This window comes from Brachionichthys hirsutus, chromosome 4 (assembly GCF_040956055.1).
Source record: "Brachionichthys hirsutus isolate HB-005 chromosome 4, CSIRO-AGI_Bhir_v1, whole genome shotgun sequence".
NCBI lineage: Eukaryota > Metazoa > Chordata > Actinopteri > Lophiiformes > Brachionichthyidae > Brachionichthys > Brachionichthys hirsutus.
In genome coordinates this window covers 13097718-13116336 of record NC_090900.1, presented here as the reverse complement: position 1 = coordinate 13116336, position 18619 = coordinate 13097718, and the positions used below count along the sequence as shown (strand labels likewise).

The 18619-nt window shown below is 45.2% G+C and overlaps 2 protein-coding genes and 1 non-coding gene across 4 annotated transcripts; 2 read left to right on the top strand and 1 right to left on the bottom strand.

Annotated features, from left to right (window-relative positions):
* Positions 1-663: 663 nt before the first annotated feature.
* Positions 664-5686, bottom strand: rchy1 (ring finger and CHY zinc finger domain containing 1). Of its 2 annotated transcripts, none has more exons than XM_068738410.1 (9): positions 5636-5686; positions 3820-3939; positions 3031-3146; positions 2852-2930; positions 2722-2766; positions 2557-2615; positions 2244-2273; positions 1649-1769; positions 664-1502 (listed from the first exon to the last, which is right to left on the bottom strand). In XM_068738410.1, the coding sequence occupies exons 1-9, from the start codon at positions 5684-5686 to the stop codon at positions 1302-1304; spliced, it is 822 nt and encodes a 273-aa protein (XP_068594511.1). In that variant the 3' UTR covers positions 664-1301. The 2 variants fall into 2 exon arrangements, with proteins under 2 accessions (XP_068594511.1, XP_068594512.1); XM_068738411.1 differs by lacking the exon at positions 5636-5686 and adding an exon at positions 4966-5021.
* A 1513-nt stretch (positions 5687-7199) lies between these two features.
* trnag-ccc (transfer RNA glycine (anticodon CCC)) lies at positions 7200-7270 on the top strand. Its single transcript has one exon. It is a non-coding gene; the product is annotated as a tRNA-Gly (tRNA).
* A 385-nt stretch (positions 7271-7655) lies between these two features.
* Positions 7656-17637, top strand: LOC137917938 (cytotoxic granule associated RNA binding protein TIA1-like). The gene is made up of 12 exons (XM_068760673.1): positions 7656-7834; positions 8537-8633; positions 8858-8956; positions 9499-9553; positions 9680-9767; positions 10144-10219; positions 10924-11032; positions 11123-11218; positions 13516-13600; positions 13822-13960; positions 14828-14982; positions 17383-17637. The coding sequence occupies exons 1-12, from the start codon at positions 7809-7811 to the stop codon at positions 17519-17521; spliced, it is 1164 nt and encodes a 387-aa protein (XP_068616774.1). The 5' UTR covers positions 7656-7808; the 3' UTR covers positions 17522-17637.
* The last annotated feature ends 982 nt before the right edge of the window (positions 17638-18619 follow it).

The window sequence follows — 18619 nt, the reverse complement described above, 5'->3', positions numbered from 1 at the left end:
AAGGCAACATGATCCAAAATTATTTATTGATTAACTTTACAATGACAGGGATGCAATCTCTACACCCTCAAGTACCAAAGATAAGTAATTAATGACACCCATTTCTCATGAGCTGAACTCTGATCTAAAACTTTTTTTCAAAAAACCAAAGACCATGTTCTATGAAATATTCAATAATCTGAGCATTTTTCAGATATAATTCCGCCCACCTCACAGGTGTGGCATCAAGATCCTGATTAGACTGCATGAATGTTGCACAGGTTAAAGGAACGTGCAGATGAGCTTCCCTGAGACGGTTTCTGAGTTTGTGCAGAATTTCTTTGGTTATGGAAACTGATTGTTGCAGCAGCAGTTTGAGTGGCTGGTCTCAGATCTAGGAGGTGAACATGCAGGATGTGGAGGTCCTGGGTTGGCGTGGTTACACAGGGTCTGAGGATGTGCTACCAGATTGAAATGCCTTTGGAGACGGTTTATGATAGAAAATGAACATTCAATTCACGGACAACAGCCCTGGTGGACATTCCCGCAGTCAGCATGCCAACTGTGGCTTTTTTTGTTTTTTGTTTGGTAAAACAGAGTGATCACGCACGAGTGTTTTGAGTTACGCGCTCATTCCAGGAACAAATTATACTCGAATGTCAAGGTATTACTGCACATGTTTAGTATTCATATATTTACAATGCATTTTGTTTACATTCCACATTTATTCATCTTTAACATTCCAACAACTGCAACAAGTTTACAACATTGCCATGTCGTGATGAGCTTCATCTCTCAAACTTCTACCCCAGGCTTGTCTTAGTTTGAATCCCACGTTTGAAAAAGGGAACGTTACGTATCGGCCCCGTGAGGAGTTGGGGTCTTATCCGTGGTATCTCTGCTCATGGTACCTTTCCTCTCACCCTGTGCATGCTGGGATAGGTTTCGAAGCAGAAGACGACAAGCTGGTTCAAAATATATAGATTTTTATAAAATGCACAATGTAGGAATGCAAGTTAAAATTAAATGTTATACTAATTCTAAACTACAGCCAAGTGCACCAGTTAGGGACGCACCGATCGATCGGCGCCGCTTTCCGTAATATTGCAGCCGATTTGTACAGATCTTATCCTCCGATCTTATCCACCTCCGAAGGTCGGAAGGTCAGCCACTGCCCCCTTCGTCTCTGACCGCCATGAGGTCACCGAAGGGCCCGCCTACTAGCCCGAGCCTATCTCGCCGCCCAATGCACAAGCATTGAAAGCGAGCGCAATCGGTGCACCCCGAGCACCGGTCAAGCGTCATTGTTGCCGGCTGTCATTTCACTGAGATGAGGGCGACTGCGATTGATTTTGCTGCTCTGACTCGGTGTGTGTTTCTGCCTCGGAGTCCTGCTGCTGCTGCTCAGGCTGCTGCGTGAGTCCTCCGTCCTGAGCCGTGTTGTACGAGCCGCAGCTGCTGCACTTCATTCCTAATACGTGGAACGGGACCGTGCAGTGGGCTTGGCAGTCGTTACACATAATCTGTAGAGAGCAAAAGCAAAAGTGCACACATTAAAAAAACCACAAGGGCGATTATTCCATTTATCCATTTAAAATGAAAAGCACAATCTTGGGCTTGTCTTTAATAAAGAAAAAAAAGATTCTGATTAATTGTAACTCGGTCTTACTTTGACCGTAGTGCCCTGGTATTCAGTGGGCATTGGTGACTGGGCAATCTCTTTATCGATCTGGTCCCAGTGGTCCTCCATGTTGCAGACGGAGTGCATACACAGAGGGCAGCGGTAAGCTCTAAACAAATGAGGAAACGCAGATTTAGAGGAAGACCTCGCTCAGAAACGAACGTTGACATTGGCTTGTTGGAGAAAACCCAACTGCAACCGGGTTATTTAATGGGATAAAATGCGTACATTTTTGAATCCGTAAGTTACAATGTAACATTTTCTCCTGACTTCATTCTGGATCAGATCCAGAAAACATTTTGCATAATAGTTCATACCGGACCCCTTTATGACTGATTTTTGGTGAGTGAAACAGATGCATATTTTACGAGATATGATTTTTTGGAAAAGCCTCCATTATGTGTAAATGGGAAAATCCAGATATTCTTTATGTTTTGCATCCAGATCACTCTCAAAATTTAATGGTATCTAAATTAGACCAAGACCCATCTTCAGAATTTTTTCTTTTTAACCATAATTGGAGGAAATTATAAATTAAGCAGGAAAAAGACCACCTTAAACAATTAGCAGGAAAAAAACTTACCCCGTTCGGACCATGGCATCAAAACAGGTCCTGCAGAAAGTAAGCAAACACACATTGTGATTTATTTAACCATAAACACGGCATTTTGAAGAACTGTCATACACTACATCATTAATCACTTCTCTCTTCATATTTGTAATTGTATCATTTATATTCATATATCAGCCTTTTTGCCGGAATTTTGGATGATTGTCAAAACAACAATTAAACTGAGCAGATGTGTCACCCTATAGAAATAGATTAACGCGTTATTTCTGACATCCAACAAGTTGGGAACAACTCGGCCCCGAGTTATCGCTGTTACGAGTCATACTTGTGTAAAAGATGGCCGCACTGCAGGACGTGTGCTCTGATTCTTGATGTGTGAATATCCTACACATGAAAAGAAAAGTACATTAAATGTCATGAAGAAAATGAGGGATTGCACTCGCACACGCTTCCCCTCACTATATCCTCCCCTAACACTGCGCGTTATTACCTCCATACACACTGAACAGTTCTGTCTTGACACATTTTCAACGCACTGAAACGTAAAGACAAGACACGTTAGTGACAGCGAGTCTCATCAAAGGCAACATATGTGATGCGTGCGGGTCAGAAACAGACACCTTGTGGTTTCCCCGCAGATCCTGGGCTAAACAGAGATTGCACTTCTCGCAATGGAAATATTTCTCCCTGGGCCCAATCCTGTTGGGGGGGGGGGGGGGTACAACCAAGTCTCAGTGACACACGACAAGCATGAGCTAAAAGGTCTGATCTAGGGATTCATCGCCCTGCTGCGACTCACCGGCATATTCCACAGGGCTGACAGTGATACTGCTTCTTCTCCTTGTCAAACAAATGGCAAACATCACAGTAGTACTCCCCAAACTGCACCTGACATTCCTGGCAAGTCTGCTGTGCCTAAGTAAAGAAGAAAATGTATACCGTCTTTTTTTCCCGATAAGAGTTGCAACATGCATAAATATAAAAAGTAGCGATGTCCCGACCCGATCGGAAATTGGGCCCGATCAGGACTCGGATATATATGGATCGTTATTGTCATTACTTTTTGTCAATCTGGAGCTACGCTGTGGCAGAGTGAGACCTCTCTACTGCAGACAGAGATGGTAACGCGTGCGGCGTGACATCACTTCCTGCGACACTATTGGTTGAATCCTGGCTAAACACGGAAGCAGCTTGAAGCTAGCCGCGCGAGTGTGTCAGGTGATGAAGTATTTAGAAGTGGATGACAAAAACCGGCGATTGAGGTGCTGTTCATGTAATTTTAAATATTCGTATTTAATATTTCCTGTTGCACGAGTCCAAGTCCAACGTCAGTACTTGAATGTTCACGCTACGCCACAGAAGTGCTCTGTTTAAGAGTTAAATGTTGAAATAAGATAATTAAAATAAAAAATAAGGGACATCCTGGATCCGTTTCTCACTCGTCTTTATTTTTTTTAAGCATTAAAGAATCAGGACTCGGTATCGGTTCAAAATCAAATGACTCGGACTTGGGGGTCAAAAAAGTCTGATCGGGACACCCCTAACATAAAGTGACAGTGACAGGGAGCAACAGTCCTTTTTCATTTACCTGCTGCAACGTGTGACACTCGGAGCACTGCACCTCTCGGACTTTGAATCGGTCCATCTGGTGATCCTCCTCTTCGTCGTGACACAGCCGACACATATACAGCTTACCACAGCAAGGTGCCTGTCGTACACAGACACATTTAGAGATGCATGTCAACCAGGTTATGCTTCCACCTTAGCATCGCATCAGCAAATAGACTATCAGAAGAACCTTAAACAGGTTGGACTTCACGTCGTAGACCTGTTGTTGTTCAACCTGTGATGCCATCTTTAGTTTTACGCATGGAAAAAAGGCAACACTCCTGTTTCTGATCTCTTTTATGTCTCTGAATTTTCTTCACAAATATGTTTGAATCCATGTTAGTGACAATCCGTCCCCCTGACAGCACATACATATGCAGCACATCGAGGGGTTGCTGTAAGATGCGGCGGGTGCAGGGATGGTGCCGTTACATGTTACAAGCAGCCTGAAAAGACGGTAACTTGTCGACATGGATCATTTGGCTGATCGGATCCCATGCAACTGGACATTCCAGCAGTCAGCATGCAAACGTTCACGTTTTTTTGTAAAAAAAAAAAACCTCCAGAGATAAACAGTTGAAACATGTTTAGCTTTTATCCTTTAGTGCCGAATAAAAGCAGCCAGAAGGCGGTATTAAGAAGGCCAGTCGACAGGGGGGGGGGGACAACCCAGTATGCTGTCCCGTGGGTGCCCCCTGAGTAAGTTAATTTATCTTACCTAATATTTGCCCATTATTTTTTATGAAATCGTTGACTATTACATTAAATTACATTTTAAACTGAAAATATACGCAACAATTAAAACTCATTATTTTGTGTAAATCTAAATGTTTTAGACAGAGAATGAGCGAAGGGGGGGGGGTCAAGCATGCAGAAGGTGAACACTGAACAGACTGTTTTGGGTTCGATTTGTCTGGGCACCCATCCATGGGCGCTGTAAAAGGTTTATATGGTTCCTGCTTGCCCCGGGCCCCAACAAGTCTGTTGACGGCCCTGTTAAGAAGCACGAGTTCAACATGAAACAATGGAATATCAACCAGAGACAGTAATGAGAATACGTTGCTATGGTACAACATAATGGTTGCTTGCTCAAATAATGGTGATCACTTAATTGTGACAGTCATACCCATATTGCTGAATACGCTCCTCTGGTTCAGCATTGGCTTCTGGCTTTGATTTGACTCCAACCTCATCAACTTTGACATTTGAAGCCGGGCGAGGTGAAAACAAAGCATTTACGTCCGGTGGGAAAGCAAGTTCACATCTCTTAACTTTAAACTGGCAGAATCCCAGCCATGACTACCATCAATAAGGTGCTTGCCCCGCTTTGTCTTTCATTGGTTGCAATTCTCTTAATGAGCCAATATGGAGTCTGCGATCGTGGCTGTTTGACGACCTTGACTGTGAACAGTAGAAGAATTAGTCCGATCCGAGTCAAAGCGGGCCGCAGGGAAGAGCGCTCTCATCGAATGACACCACAGCTGAACTCGGCGAGATGGAAATACGAATTTGCGCATGCGCTTCTCAGATTTCTCGAATATATCACCAACACATACCCTTTAATCTCCAAGCCAAGTCCTTACGGGCTAATACCGCTACAATACTGATGTTCACTAACAGGTTATGGCCCACTATGACCCACTCTCGCGTTTAAATAACAAGCTAACCTCGTCGAGTGGTCGCCATAAACCCTTTAAACCTTTACTTGGGGTAAATGTGTGGTATACTCATCATCCCTGTTCTCCAGTACGCGCGCAGGACAAATAAAAACATCAGATTACAAAGACTTAACTCACTTTTAGTAAGCAGTTGCGCTCATAATGCTTACAGCCAGGAGGAGCAGCCATGTTTCCTCCAACGCCTTCTTCTTCGTGGGTGTTAAGCCTCGTTTCTTCTTCTACGAGAGCACAGCCGCAGCAATACTGCCCCCCTCCGTTTGAGGCACAAGGAGCTCAGTTGCAGTCGCCCCAGTGTTCTACCGAGTATGTTAAAACTCGTTATGTTACTTGTTATATTTACACTGTATTATGTATTTTTACGGGTTATTTGCTGAAATATAAATCAATGGTATCGGCAGCATTAGTTATATTCCCATCAGCTATTTCTTTAACCAATCTTAGGAAAACATTTTGCCATTCAGTGATAGGGGTCCTCGTGTGTTTTATACACGGTAATACCACCCATCCATCCACCCATCCATCCATCCACCCATCCATCCATCCATCTACCACCGCTTATCCGGGTCTCAGCAGGGACTTCCAGACTTCCCTCTGCCCAGACACATTCTCCAACTCTTCGGGGGGGGGGGGGGTCCAGGGGGCATCCGAAATAGATGCCCCAGCCACCTCAGCTGACTCTCCTCGGTGTGGAGCAGCAGCGGCTCTACTCCGGGTTCCTCCCTGGTGACTGAGCTCCTCACCCGGTCTCTGAGGGGGAGCCCAGCCGCCCTGCGGAGGAAACTCATTTTAACAGCTTGTATCCAGGATCTTGTCCATTCGCTCATGACCATCGGTGAGAGCAGGAACGTTGATTGACCAGTAAAAATCGAGAGCATTGCCTTTCGGCTCAGCTCCTTCTTTACCGCGACAGACCGATACGACTGCAGCCGCTGCACCGACCCGTCTGTCAATATCACGCTCCATCCATCGCTCACTTGTGAACAAGACCCCCAGATACTTGAACTTCTCACCTTGAGGCAAAGACCGACCCCACCGACCCGGAGAGGGCAGACCACCTTATTCCAGTCGAGAACCATGGCCTCGGATTAGGAGGTGCTGATCCTCGTCCCACTCGCTTCACGCTCAGCTGCAAACGGCCCCAGTACACGCTGGAGGTCTCGGGTCGAAGAAGCCAACAGGACAACATTGTCTCAAAAAGGCAGAGATGAAATACTTTGGTCCCCAAACCAGACCCCCCTCTGGCTCCTGACTGCGAATTCTGTCCGTAAAGATTATGAACAGCGTCGATCGTACCTTACCGGGACCGGACAGCGTCAGGGCTCAGCAAGGGGCCCGGACCCCATAGCATCTTGTGTGGGGTGCTTCGATCGTACAGGGACCGGACAGCCTCAGGCGCCAGCAAGGGGCCCGGACCCCATAGCATCTTGTGTGGGGTGCTTCGATCGTACAGGGACCGGACAGCCTCAGGCGCCAGCAAGGGGCCCGGACCCCATAGCATCCTGGACCCCGTACTCCTGTAGCACCACACACAAGATGCCATGATGCGTTCAAACGCCTTCTCCAAATCCACAAAACACATGTGGGCTGGTTGGACTAACGACAACCCAGAAACAATACAGCGCACACTACCATTCCTATAAAGGTTATTTGATATGGACATGTGTGCTTTAGAACACATTGTGCGCCGCTGGTGTAGTGGTATCATGCAAGATTCCCATTCTTGCGACCCGGGTTCGATTCCCGGGCGGCGCATGATTGCTTTTTTAATCTAAATCTTGTTGTTTTTTTAAAGGATGATATACTACTAATAACAATACTATCGGTATGAATCTCAAACTTGTAATCGGCTTCAAACACGACATTGTAGCATTTATCACATCGTTGCAGCGAATTATCAAATAGCTGTAGTTTTCGCTCACGCTTCATGTTTTGGAACGAATAGGACGAATAAAATAAGTATTATTCCCTACAATGATGCAACGCTATAAAACTCGCCGTGTTTGATCTTAAGCCATGCGGATATCGTGTGTGCGGAAAACACTTGCTTTTTTTTTTTCTACTTGCTTTCAGCGCACAGGTTGACGCTGCTGACGCGCCGCTCCGCCATCTTCAACTTCCTATTGTTTGCATCGGATCGAGGCTGTCTGCGGGGTGAGCGCTGACTCGGCCGCCGATTTGTCTTTAGTTATTAGATCTAGACTTTACGCTCACGGTCGCTCGAGTGCAGCGCAAATCATTTGTATGTCATTGGATTAAAGACCTATTGGGACTCGACCGCTAGACACCGACGATGGACGACGATCAGCCCAGAACCTTGTGAGTAATTGCGGCCTTGTCTACGTCCTGGATGGGGAAGGCTCTGTTACACCGCTAGTTCCCACGTTGTTGATTTACCCCAATAAAGAAAATAAGACCGAAGCATGGACATTTAACTCCGGTTCTAAGTGTGTCTCTTTTTTATCATGCAAAATAGTGACCCTTAAATGGAACGCACGGTATTCGCAGCATGAATTTGAAGTTCTGTTTATTTATTTGTGTAGACGGAACCGTGCGTCTGTTCGATAATAAAACTGCAGGGCTACTCGGAAGAACCGACACGGCTGGCTATTCACTTATCTTAACATGCACAATAGCTTTATTAATCGAAAGGCAGATATTTTAATTGCATTAAACCTGCTAGCCATACCGTTATTCCCGTTAGTTACTCTTCCGTTCAGCGTGAGGCCCTTTGAGCCGGCTAACGTTAGCGGCTACATCTTTAGCTAGTTAGCGCACAAGCCACGTCAACGCTCGGAGGGACATTCTGGGGCAGTCCGTGTAATGGGTCGACCACGTTGGACTGGGATGGAACAATTTAAGCTAACATCTATAGCATTCGGGCCATTTTTATTTCCTCTTTTTATGCAAACATAGCTGGTTACTGTGGGGTGTAGCTAGCCCGGTTAACTAGCCTTTGTCTGCATGCTACTTCCTGTTTGACACAGCCTCATTTTCCCCAATCGTTCTCCTTGTTTGCAGGTATGTGGGGAATCTGTCCAGGGATGTCACCGAGCCCCTTATTCTTCAGGTCTTCACGCAGATAGGACCCTGCAAAAGTTGTAAAATGATAGTTGACGTGAGTGTTATTGGTTGGGTTGTGTTGCTTGATAGAAAATGACGTTCGCCAGTGGCCTGAAGGCCGGTGGTGGTGCCTCTTCTGAATGTCCCGGTATTCATTTTCCTCCCCAAGTCTCTCATATCAGGACTGACCCCTCAAACGGCAGCCCGGCGGTCATTGTCATCTGCGGCGGTTTGCCACCTTGGTTGTCGACTTTATCGGTTTTGTTTTCCTGTTAACAGACGGCTGGAAATGATCCGTACTGCTTTGTGGAGTTCTATGACCACAGGCATGCTGCTGCCTCATTAGCAGCAATGAATGGAAGGAAAATAATGGGTAAGGTAAGCTATCGTGTCTACTGGGTGAGTGAGGATGGGTGGATTTTGGGTCTGGCAATTGAGGTGGTTGGCAACTGTAGGACAATCTGAATGTTATTGTGCTCTGGCTCCCATTATGTGGAGCGTCATTAATGCACCCTTTATGTTATGGCTACTCTTTTTGCTTTTATACCTGTAGATTCCCCTGCCCACTTCTAAGACTACTTTCTATCTATATTTTATTTAATTTCTTAAACACTTCATTTAAAACGGATTTGGAATACACCAAATCAAGGAATTTTATTGCCATTCCAACATTTGCAGACAACATTTTGAAATTTGCACTCTGGTCCCGGTTAGAAGGCGTAAGGAAAATTCTTAAATAGAAATTGCACACATTTAGTAGCAGCCTAGCGCATCACTTGATATCCACCGTGTTGAAATTAATCCACCACTCTTAGATAGTACTAAAGTTGCCGTGAAATTGTACACCCATCTAGGGCATCCTTTGTCAATGATGTAAACATACCCCACCTTGCCCGTTCTTGTTGTGCTCTTCTGTGTAGGAAGTCAAAGTCAACTGGGCCACGACACCAACGAGCCAGAAAAAAGATACAAGTAGTAAGTAGATTATATGGATCTACAGGTCCTGAAAGTCTCTGCTTTTCAGTTTGTAATTCTGATTACAGACTCACTTAAAGACTCTTGGAGGAAATGTAAATCTAAAATGTGTGTTTCTCCACATAGATCATTTTCATGTCTTTGTTGGAGACCTCAGCCCAGAAATTACTACAGAAGACGTCAAAGCTGCTTTTGGTCCGTTTGGCAGGATATCGTAAGTATCCAGATTTAATCAGCAGAAATGATGAAGTCAGTAATTGTAAGAAGAAAATTACGTGAAATGTGGTAAAAAGAATATCTGTTCATTCTTTGAAACCTCAGGGAGGTGCATTGAATGAATTTGAATGAATTGAATGAATTTTTTGAGAATATTCTTTTTTAGACTTTGAGTACTGGGTTATGCTGCACGATTTCAATTTACACGCACTGTGTAAAAGATGGCCGCACTGAAGAACTTGTGCTCTGATTCTTGATGTGTGAACATCCTACACATAAAAAGAAAAGAACATTATGTGTACCGAAGAAAATGAGGGATTGCACTCACACACACACTTTACCTCCCCTAACATTAAGTTTTATTGCCTCCACAGAGATGCTCGTGTTGTGAAAGATATGGCTACAGGGAAATCTAAAGGCTATGGCTTTGTCTCTTTCTTCAACAAATGGGTTAGTACTGAGATGAAATGAGTTCCCATTGTGTGATTATTCACACAACACGACGTTAAGTTGTTTAAATTGCTGTAAAATAGGCGTTATAATTAGAAAGGTTTCTCTGACATTCCAGTTTTAGGATGTGTTATGCACATTCCTGTGTTCTAAGGGGGGGTGGGGGTGTCTTAGATTTACTTAGATTTACACACTCGCAGGTCTCTGTCTACACTTTGACAAATGTTAGAATGGATGAGGAGACGCTTGTATTGTAAAATGTCATTTCGGTTCCGTTAATTTTCGGTACAAAAAAGGCAGAAAAAATGACTTGATAAATAAATAATAATAAATGATTTTATTTAAAAATAAAAAATGCAAACAATAGAACTTCTATAAATAATTAAAAATGACCCATTTGGGTGATATTTCTAATAAATTACTCTGAGTTTTTAAAACTATTGTAACAATTTAAAAATCTTAATGAAATTACAAGTAAACAATTTAAAACTGTAGACTTTGAACACCTGAATATGACAAATGTTACTACTAACTGTTCAAGCTTGAAGGTTTTGGCTAGAAAGATTAACTTCTCCGCATTTCCTGCAGAAAGCACAGATCTGATTTCGCGCCCACAAATTGCGATCCAGTCATACTGCTCTCTGCTCACACTCGTAGTTGTGCAACAATGACCCGTAAATATCCGGAGTTTGTCTTTGTTCCAGGATGCAGAGAACGCCATTCAGCAGATGGGTGGTCAGTGGTTAGGAGGCAGACAGATTCGAACTAATTGGGCCACAAGAAAGCCCCCCGCCCCAAAGACGACCTATGAAAGTATGTTGGCGTGATTGTGTGTGTTGTTCTTGTCACTGGAACTCTGATTTGTGTGTTAACCGTCACAACGTCTCTGTCTTCTGCTGGAAGGTAACTCAAAGCATCTAAGCTTTGAAGAAGTAATGAGCCAGTCCAGCCCCAGCAACTGCACCGTGTATTGTGGAGGAGTCAGCACAGGACTGACAGGTAATGAACTGCCAGTTTAGCGCTGATGCGAGAACGCCGTGTTTTCTAACGACACATGAAGGCAATCGCTGCGCCGTATCATCCTCGGCTTGTCGGGCTAACTGGGACGGCAATTGTCCACGTTCTTCGGTGCGGCGTTCTCTTTCTGGGAAACGTTTCAGTCCCAGGAGAACCTCTGAAGGGAGGACGGGTGTTAGAGGTTGCGTATCTTGGTTTTAGTATGAATGCAATTCCCGTGGCCTGATATGAAAGATACAAGTGACAAAATAGAGGACGGGAGTGCCGTGGACGAGGCTACCATTGGTCTGTTGTCCATTAGCGCCTTCTGTGATAACCGACCCCGTCACTCTGATGCTGGACCGAGAAGCTCAAGCTCCGGCTACACAGAGAACATGGGCAACCTTGAAAGTGGAAGTAAAACAAACTGTTATCTCTCCACTTCAGATTGCTGCATGAGCAGAAAATCAGCCCCCCCTCCACTGCTGAGCTCGGAACACTTTGCTTTTTATTTTTCTAATGTGCTTGTTCTTTTTGCCGGATGAAGAAAACCATTTAGATCACATTTTATTAAACAAAGAACAATTAAAAAAATTTCAGAACTATTCCCAACAATTTTTATGAGCAGTTTTGAGCCCTTTTTCTGTCGTCTAGGCAACTTCATTGATACAAAGTTATTAATAAAATCAGACAAGAATGCAGAACAGATAATGAAGACGTATCTGAACTCTTGCATAAATAAACTTTTCAGGCCAAAGCAAGAAGCACACGCTTAAAAAAGAGACCTGTGTGTGATTTCACATGCAGTGGCTCCTCCTAGAAGTTCCGCTGATCCGTTTTCCTGCGGGATCTTCTCGTGAGAGGAAACCTCATCTGAATTTTTGTAACAAATTTTTAAAATTTGAATTGTCTTAAAGTTTGCTTGCATCCTGCCTTTGCATCGGTAAATCATTGCATTAATCCTCATTAATGATAAACGATTAAAATGGGCTGTCTCTTTTTCTGTTTGGTCAAAAGGCTGGGCGGCCCTGATTTGGCGCAGAGGCTGCTAATTGGTCGCCCCTGTATTATCTCCTTGCATTGAAGGCGGTGTGGCTTGAGAGTTTTCAGTTGAGATGATATCTGCTGGCAAGCAAGTTACTTAACTCTTTGAGTGCCAATCACGTCTAAAGACGTTTTTTTGAAGCCCAAACGTTCACTGCCAACATTGAAATCTGCCTCTCTTCAACGGCCAATAACTCCGTAACGGAAAATGGTAGGAGCACACTTCTTTTTCTGATGAAAGAAGAGACTTTAATCTTTCATTTGGTACGTTCTGCGTTTGCATCGTCATTAGGGATGCACAGATTGCAATTTTCTGGCTGATCAACGATTTTTAAAAAGTCCTGCCCTGCCGATACCGATTTTTTTAAATGACTGACAGCAGCACTTCAATGATCCAATCTTATTTTATTGAAAACAAACAAAACTTGTGCAACAGGTTACCCCGCAGACCTGCTTTGAACCTCTCAGCAAGCAAAATTAAGGGAGTCGGCGCCGATCGATCGGTGCATCCTTAATCGTCATAGTAAAGAATATTCTGTGGGGCTTGGAAAATCAGGAAGAATGTGTGAAAACTAAGGCACTCAGCATATAGCTGAGTTGAAAATGGCTGGCACTCAATGAGTTAAGTGGTGAAATAATTCTGAGGGAACAAGTGTGTCAAAAAAGAAATTTAAGCAAGAGTGTAGAAGTAGTACGAAGCTGGAGAAGACTTCAGAGACGTCTTGGTTAGGAGACTCTGTGCAAACCGCAAGAGGCCGTACCTCGGAGGCAATGCAACCCATTCAGCGTTCCAGTTTAGAGTTTCTCCTGCTGTCACAGGTCTGGAAATCATTCTGGATGCTTCTAGAATATTCGGTTCAATAAAAGCACCAAATGTCAGAGTTGGCTTTCATCTGATGGGCGGCGGCGGTGCTTTGTGACACACGGAGGAGGCTTTGGTTGCGTCCGTTGTCGGCTGCATTGGATCGTCAGCACAACATCAGGGCCCAGATGTTGGTCAAACGTCGGCGTGTGAATGTTTTTGTAGGACTTCACATCTTGTGATGAATATGTTTGTTACAAAGCTGACGAGGAAATAACCTAAGTGCTAATCTAATTATAATAATTCTAATTTTATTGCAAAATTGGCTCAATTTTTGACTAACCTGTAGAGATGGTTTAAACGGTACATCGTGAACAGGAATGATTTTGACCCTGCTTGCCGTGGAATGACTTCCAGGATCTGAAGATTACTCATCTCTCTGTTTGGCTTTCAGAGCAACTGATGAGGCAGACCTTCTCTCCCTTCGGCCAAATCATGGAGATCCGCGTTTTCCCCGATAAAGGCTATTCGTTTGTCAGGTGTGTGCAACCTTTTATTGAATTTCTTTCTTGCTAAACTGTGATGCACCATTTCTTGATCGTGGCGCTCAGTAATTTGGGCTCACAGGATTCTATTCTGTCCTTCTAAGTAAAGAACGACGACGACATTCAGTTTGTAGTCATCCCTCTTCCCGTTGCTGACTGGAACAGATCTGCAGCGGCGCGTCACGACTGTCGTTTCTCCCGCTGTCTCTGCCCAGGTTCAACTCCCATGAGTCAGCAGCGCACGCCATTGTGTCGGTGAACGGCACCTCAATAGAGGGCCACGTAGTCAAATGCTACTGGGGGAAAGAGACCCCGGACATGATGAGCACGATGCAGCAGGTGCCGATGCCTCAGGTGAGCGCAGCGCACGCCTACGTGGTGAATAAAGCGAATCCCCTCCTGTAGGAGACGTACTGGCGACGAGGGGCACGGCGTGTTTGAGGGCGTGCACGTACGGACGTGTGCGTTTGTATCTGCTTCTCCTGCTGGACGCTCCCTGCTGCGCCGCTACAGTTCTGCACGTTGTCTGTAATAAATGCATCGAATCGCCCGTCTGGATTTCAGTATCTGTTACTACGGCCACAAAGTACGATCCTTATAGGACCCGCCTTTAGTCCAATCTCCTGTTGAATGGGAAGACGTGGTTCATGCGGAGCCGGCGGAACAGGCGGTGGTTATTCCACCGCCCGTTTTATGCACTCGCCGCCGTTTGTCCGTCCGTTAGCAAGATGACTCTTATCTCGCCACCGAATTTCAGCCGGATCGCGCCCAGAATGCAGTCAGGAAAAAAAAATCTACAATTTCAACATTGGAAACTCCATTGATGGATTCAAGAATCATTTGAAGATTCATATGAAGTCTTATTCACTTTGACTTTTCCTGGTCGGTGCATAAAGATGCCAAGAACAATTCAGAACCTTCTGATGGTGATCCAGATCAACATGTGGACGGTGTAGATCCAGTTAGGAGGGGAATGAGCTGCTCGGGGGAGGTCTGTGCTCTCCGAGTGCTTTTCCAGTTTTAATTATAAAGCCATCTTTTCAAAGACATTGTGGTTTTTAAAGCTGCCCGCCTGCCCCCCCCCCCCCCCCCCCCATCTCTGTAGCATCACAGCCAGGTTTCCTTACTGCTTTCTCAGTACCGAGCAGGAAAACGACTCGTTTCCTTGTATGGATACGCGCCCGAACGACAGCTGAAATGTTTGCTTGTTGCTCCCTACAGCAGAACAAGATGAGCTTCCACGCAGCCCAGCACTATGGCCAGCAGTGGGGCCAGTGGTACGGCAACGGGCCCCAGATCGGACAGTATGTCCCAAATGGGTGGCAGGTCCCCACCTATGGCGTCTACGGCCAGGCTTGGAACCAGCAAGGCTTCAAGTAAGTAACACGGCGTGCACAGGGCTCCCCTTCACCGCGCCCTCCTCCTCCTCCAGCCCCACCAGAGTCCCACTTCAAGACCGGGCCAGCGAGAGCCAGCTCTGGCCACAAGAAGGAGCCAGGAACCTTTCTACCAACCTTTCTCTTGTTGAGATGATTGCCAAATAAGCACACACACACACACACACACACACACAGAGAACAATCGGAACTCGTCTTGTCTGTTTGCTGAACGTAGCCCTTCTTGATAACTGAGGTTGTTCCACAAATGTTTTTTGATCCCTGAATTACGGCTCAGCTTTAAAACTGTGGTTTGTTCCCAACGTTGCTTCGCAAACTGGCTTAAACCAGCTAAAATCCAATTTGTTTGAGTATCAGATTTAGAGATGACTGGTCAACGTGACCGAACTATAAATGCTAAACGCCCGCAGCGATGTGTTCTCTGACTGTCCACCTCTGTAAGACTGCCTGCTATGTGTAAGGACCGAGCTCTGTTTTTTTTTTTTTTTTTTTATGTCTACTTTCATGTCATTGCTTGAACATCTTGTCCTTTTGATCCAACTGATCCAGTTTTACCGTGAGGCTTTGATTTGTGTGTGAAAGTCAGTAGGCCATGTTCAATTTCATTTTCGACTTTTGTTTTTATTTAGGCAGCCTATGCGCTGCGACGTTTTTGTGCATCCAAGAGAAATAAAATGGAGAGGCCATACATTGGTGGAAGTCTAAAGTTCTTGGTGACCCGTTGCACGAGGAACCTGTGAAGTGCGAGCCGTTGTTTTTAACGCCGATTGTAAAGGAAAAGCACAATTCCTGAGGGAGAGGCCCGGCCTGCCTCCGCTTGAGATTATATAAGCCGTGCTGACGCCATACTGAACGTAGAAGTTAATTTAATCACGCAAATTAGGTTATGGTGTCGCATGTTTTTCATACCTCATGCCCAGATGTAGAAGTGTTGAGCGTAACCACGGTTACGGGGGGGCTTGTAGTAGAGCCTCATGACTAAGACAAAGACGGTGCTCACTGAAGGAGTTCGTAGCTTACCTGGTTGTGGTTTTTAACCCTCTAACCACGATGGTGAGGGCGCACCCGTCCGCCATTACGGCCGTAGCGCCGGCACCACCTGCTGGTCAAAGCCAGTCTCCGACCGGAGCGCCGGTTATTACCGTAACACCGGGCATAGACAACGATAGCACCGGCGACATGGGGTTTAATTTCCTCCAACTGTTTGGGGAAAGTCACATGACCTGGTAACCCTCGATCGATCTCGGGGATGTAACCGACTACTGTCTGGAGACGTTACTTCACCTGGGGGTTTGGGGGGCCGGCTGTAAGAAGTCTAACAACAATGACCTGGCTCCACACGCGGACGCTCTTAAATGCAACACGGCGTATCGATGGAGAGAGTCGTGCCGTTTCATGTCTTACTCGAGTTAATAGAATGTCGTTGACTTTGTTGCTGTGGCTGACTAGGATTTATTTCGGTCTGCAGCTTTAAGGCTCTTACTATTTAGAGCTACCTAATGAGTTTCGGGACGAGGAATGGCATAAGATTCTTCTGACAGGCAGACCAGTCAGGATCTCTTCTCTAAAAACGGGTCACACATGAAGACCAAGTGAAACCGCTGAGTAAAGCAGTTTTCATCCTGGTTAATATTTGTTTCATAATCTGACGGTGTAATCTAACGGTGTAATCCGGGCTTGCCTGGGGAGTTTCCCGTCACGTCACAGCTTTTCATCCCGCTGCTTAAACATGCCATTATTTTTGCTGCACGTGCAGAAACACTTAAAACGACTAAAGCGGTCATCGTCTGCGTTTCAGATCGTTTCATCGGGCGGATGGTGTAGATTAGGACGTCGGAGCTAATCGGAATATCAAAAGTAATCGCTGGCGGCATGAAACGGAGCTGTCAGTTAATCAGTGAACCAACCTGATCGGGCTGATGGTCCAGATTAGCTGTAGGATGGACACGCAACCAAACCGTGCCGTAAGGCCTGTCGTCCTGGTTACGGTGTCGCTCATCAATGCATCTGTGCTCGTCTCAGCAGCGCGGGGGGGGGGGCGGGGCATTTAGCTTGCTGTGCTGCTTTAGCTTAGCCTGTGTGTTATCTTTGCTTGTCCACCCATGTTTAATCAAACCAGACTTTGCCCCCCCCCCCCCCCCTCCAAAGATCCTCTACTTTCTTTTTGCTGTTTTTGCGCCAGCTTGATTTATTTTTTTTGCCCAGCCTACCTCACCCTCAAAACCTCTGATAACTTACTTGTTCTCATTCTAGCCTGTCCAGATTCTAGTAGCTCTAATAAAAACCATCCCTTTGCTCCCTTTCGCCTTGTCTCTTCTAACCTGCTGGCATTTTGTCTTTCTCTCTCTCTCTCTCTCTTTACCTCGTTTTGTTTTGCAGTCACTTACCTGCCAGTGCTGGGTGGACTGGCATGAGCGCCATCAGTAACGGTGGGGTTATGGAGCCTACACAGGGATTGAATGGGAGCATGCTAGCCAACCAGCCTGGTATGGGAGCCGCAGGATACCCCACACACTGATAAGTGGGCAGGGTGGCAGATTTGTCAACCATCAGCCTCTTACTGGCTGTACGGTGCCCCGCGGGGCAGAGTAACAACGCCTCCATTTGTGGCAGGACTAAGACTTTTACTGGATACGGAACCTAAAGGGAAGGTTGCCATTGATAGGATATGTAAATGGGATTACTGGGGGGGGGGGGGGGCAGCGATTTGACCCACGCAGGTATTTACACCCTTTGTGGTAGGCGAGACTGGCCGAGAACCAGGGCTCTTACCATTTTTAAGTTAACTGTATATTAGTATAAAACTGTAAAGGAGAAACTTTTGGATTTGACTTCTTCTGGTTTTACAATCTGCTTCAATTTTCACATCCCTCCTTTCGCACAGTCACAGAGAGGGTGTTGTTTTTTTGTTTTTTTTTGGGAAAGGAAAAATTGAAAGTTTGACTTGTGCGACGTTATGACCATTAGTTATTATTTGAGAAAGGGAAATTCTGTTTAATTTGTTCTCTCGGATTAAAATCAATGCAGGGATTGTTGCCGCTGCTGTTTCTCTGTAAGGGCAGATAAATATTGCACAGTTTTTGTTTTCCTTCTCTTGTACATGGACAAATTTGACTACGAGTGTTTTCCGTTTTGCATTCCGTTTCTCCCTCGTATCTCTCGACGGCCTCAAATCTTTTTCGCCACATGTAAATAGCCATTTATTCACCTGAAACGATGTAAGTAAAATGCTACTGTTAACTGTGGGTGCTTGCTTTCTTTTTCTTTTTCTTTTATATAACTCAACGGTTAACTACAACAATGTCCGTAGCAGGGTTTTACTATCTGATGTGACGCTGGCACAGTGCGAACACACAATTCTTCCATGCAGGGATTAGACTGCATTGCCATGCAGTGCATACTTAAAATGTAACATTATGAAAATGTCAAAAAGGGTGAACGTTTGACACTTGATGCTTTTTAAATGTCTCCTGAAACGCCAGTGTTTTCTATAAAAACAAACAATCCGAGCGGATTCAACTGAAGATGCTCATTTTGCCAGAGAAATGAGGAGGCCTACGTTATAACTGTTGCCTTATAGAGCTGGTTTCTGTTCCCTGACGAGATACTCTTTCTA

Coding starts and splice junctions, on each gene's coding strand:
- LOC137917938 (XM_068760673.1), top strand. CDS start 7,809: ATGGACGACGATCAGCCCAGAACCTT. Junction 8,634..8,857: donor GTTGTAAAATGATAGTTGAC/GTGAGTGTTATT, acceptor TCCTGTTAACAG/ACGGCTGGAAATGATCCGTA. Junction 9,554..9,679: donor CCAGAAAAAAGATACAAGTA/GTAAGTAGATTA, acceptor TTCTCCACATAG/ATCATTTTCATGTCTTTGTT.
- rchy1 (XM_068738410.1), bottom strand. CDS start 5,686: ATGGCTGCTCCTCCTGGCTGTAAGCATTATGAGCGCAACTGCTTACTA. Junction 2,931..3,030: donor CAGCCCTGTGGAATATGCCG/GTGAGTCGCAGC, acceptor CCCCCCCAACAG/GATTGGGCCCAGGGAGAAAT. Junction 2,767..2,851: donor ATCTGCGGGGAAACCACAAG/GTGTCTGTTTCT, acceptor TTTACGTTTCAG/TGCGTTGAAAATGTGTCAAG.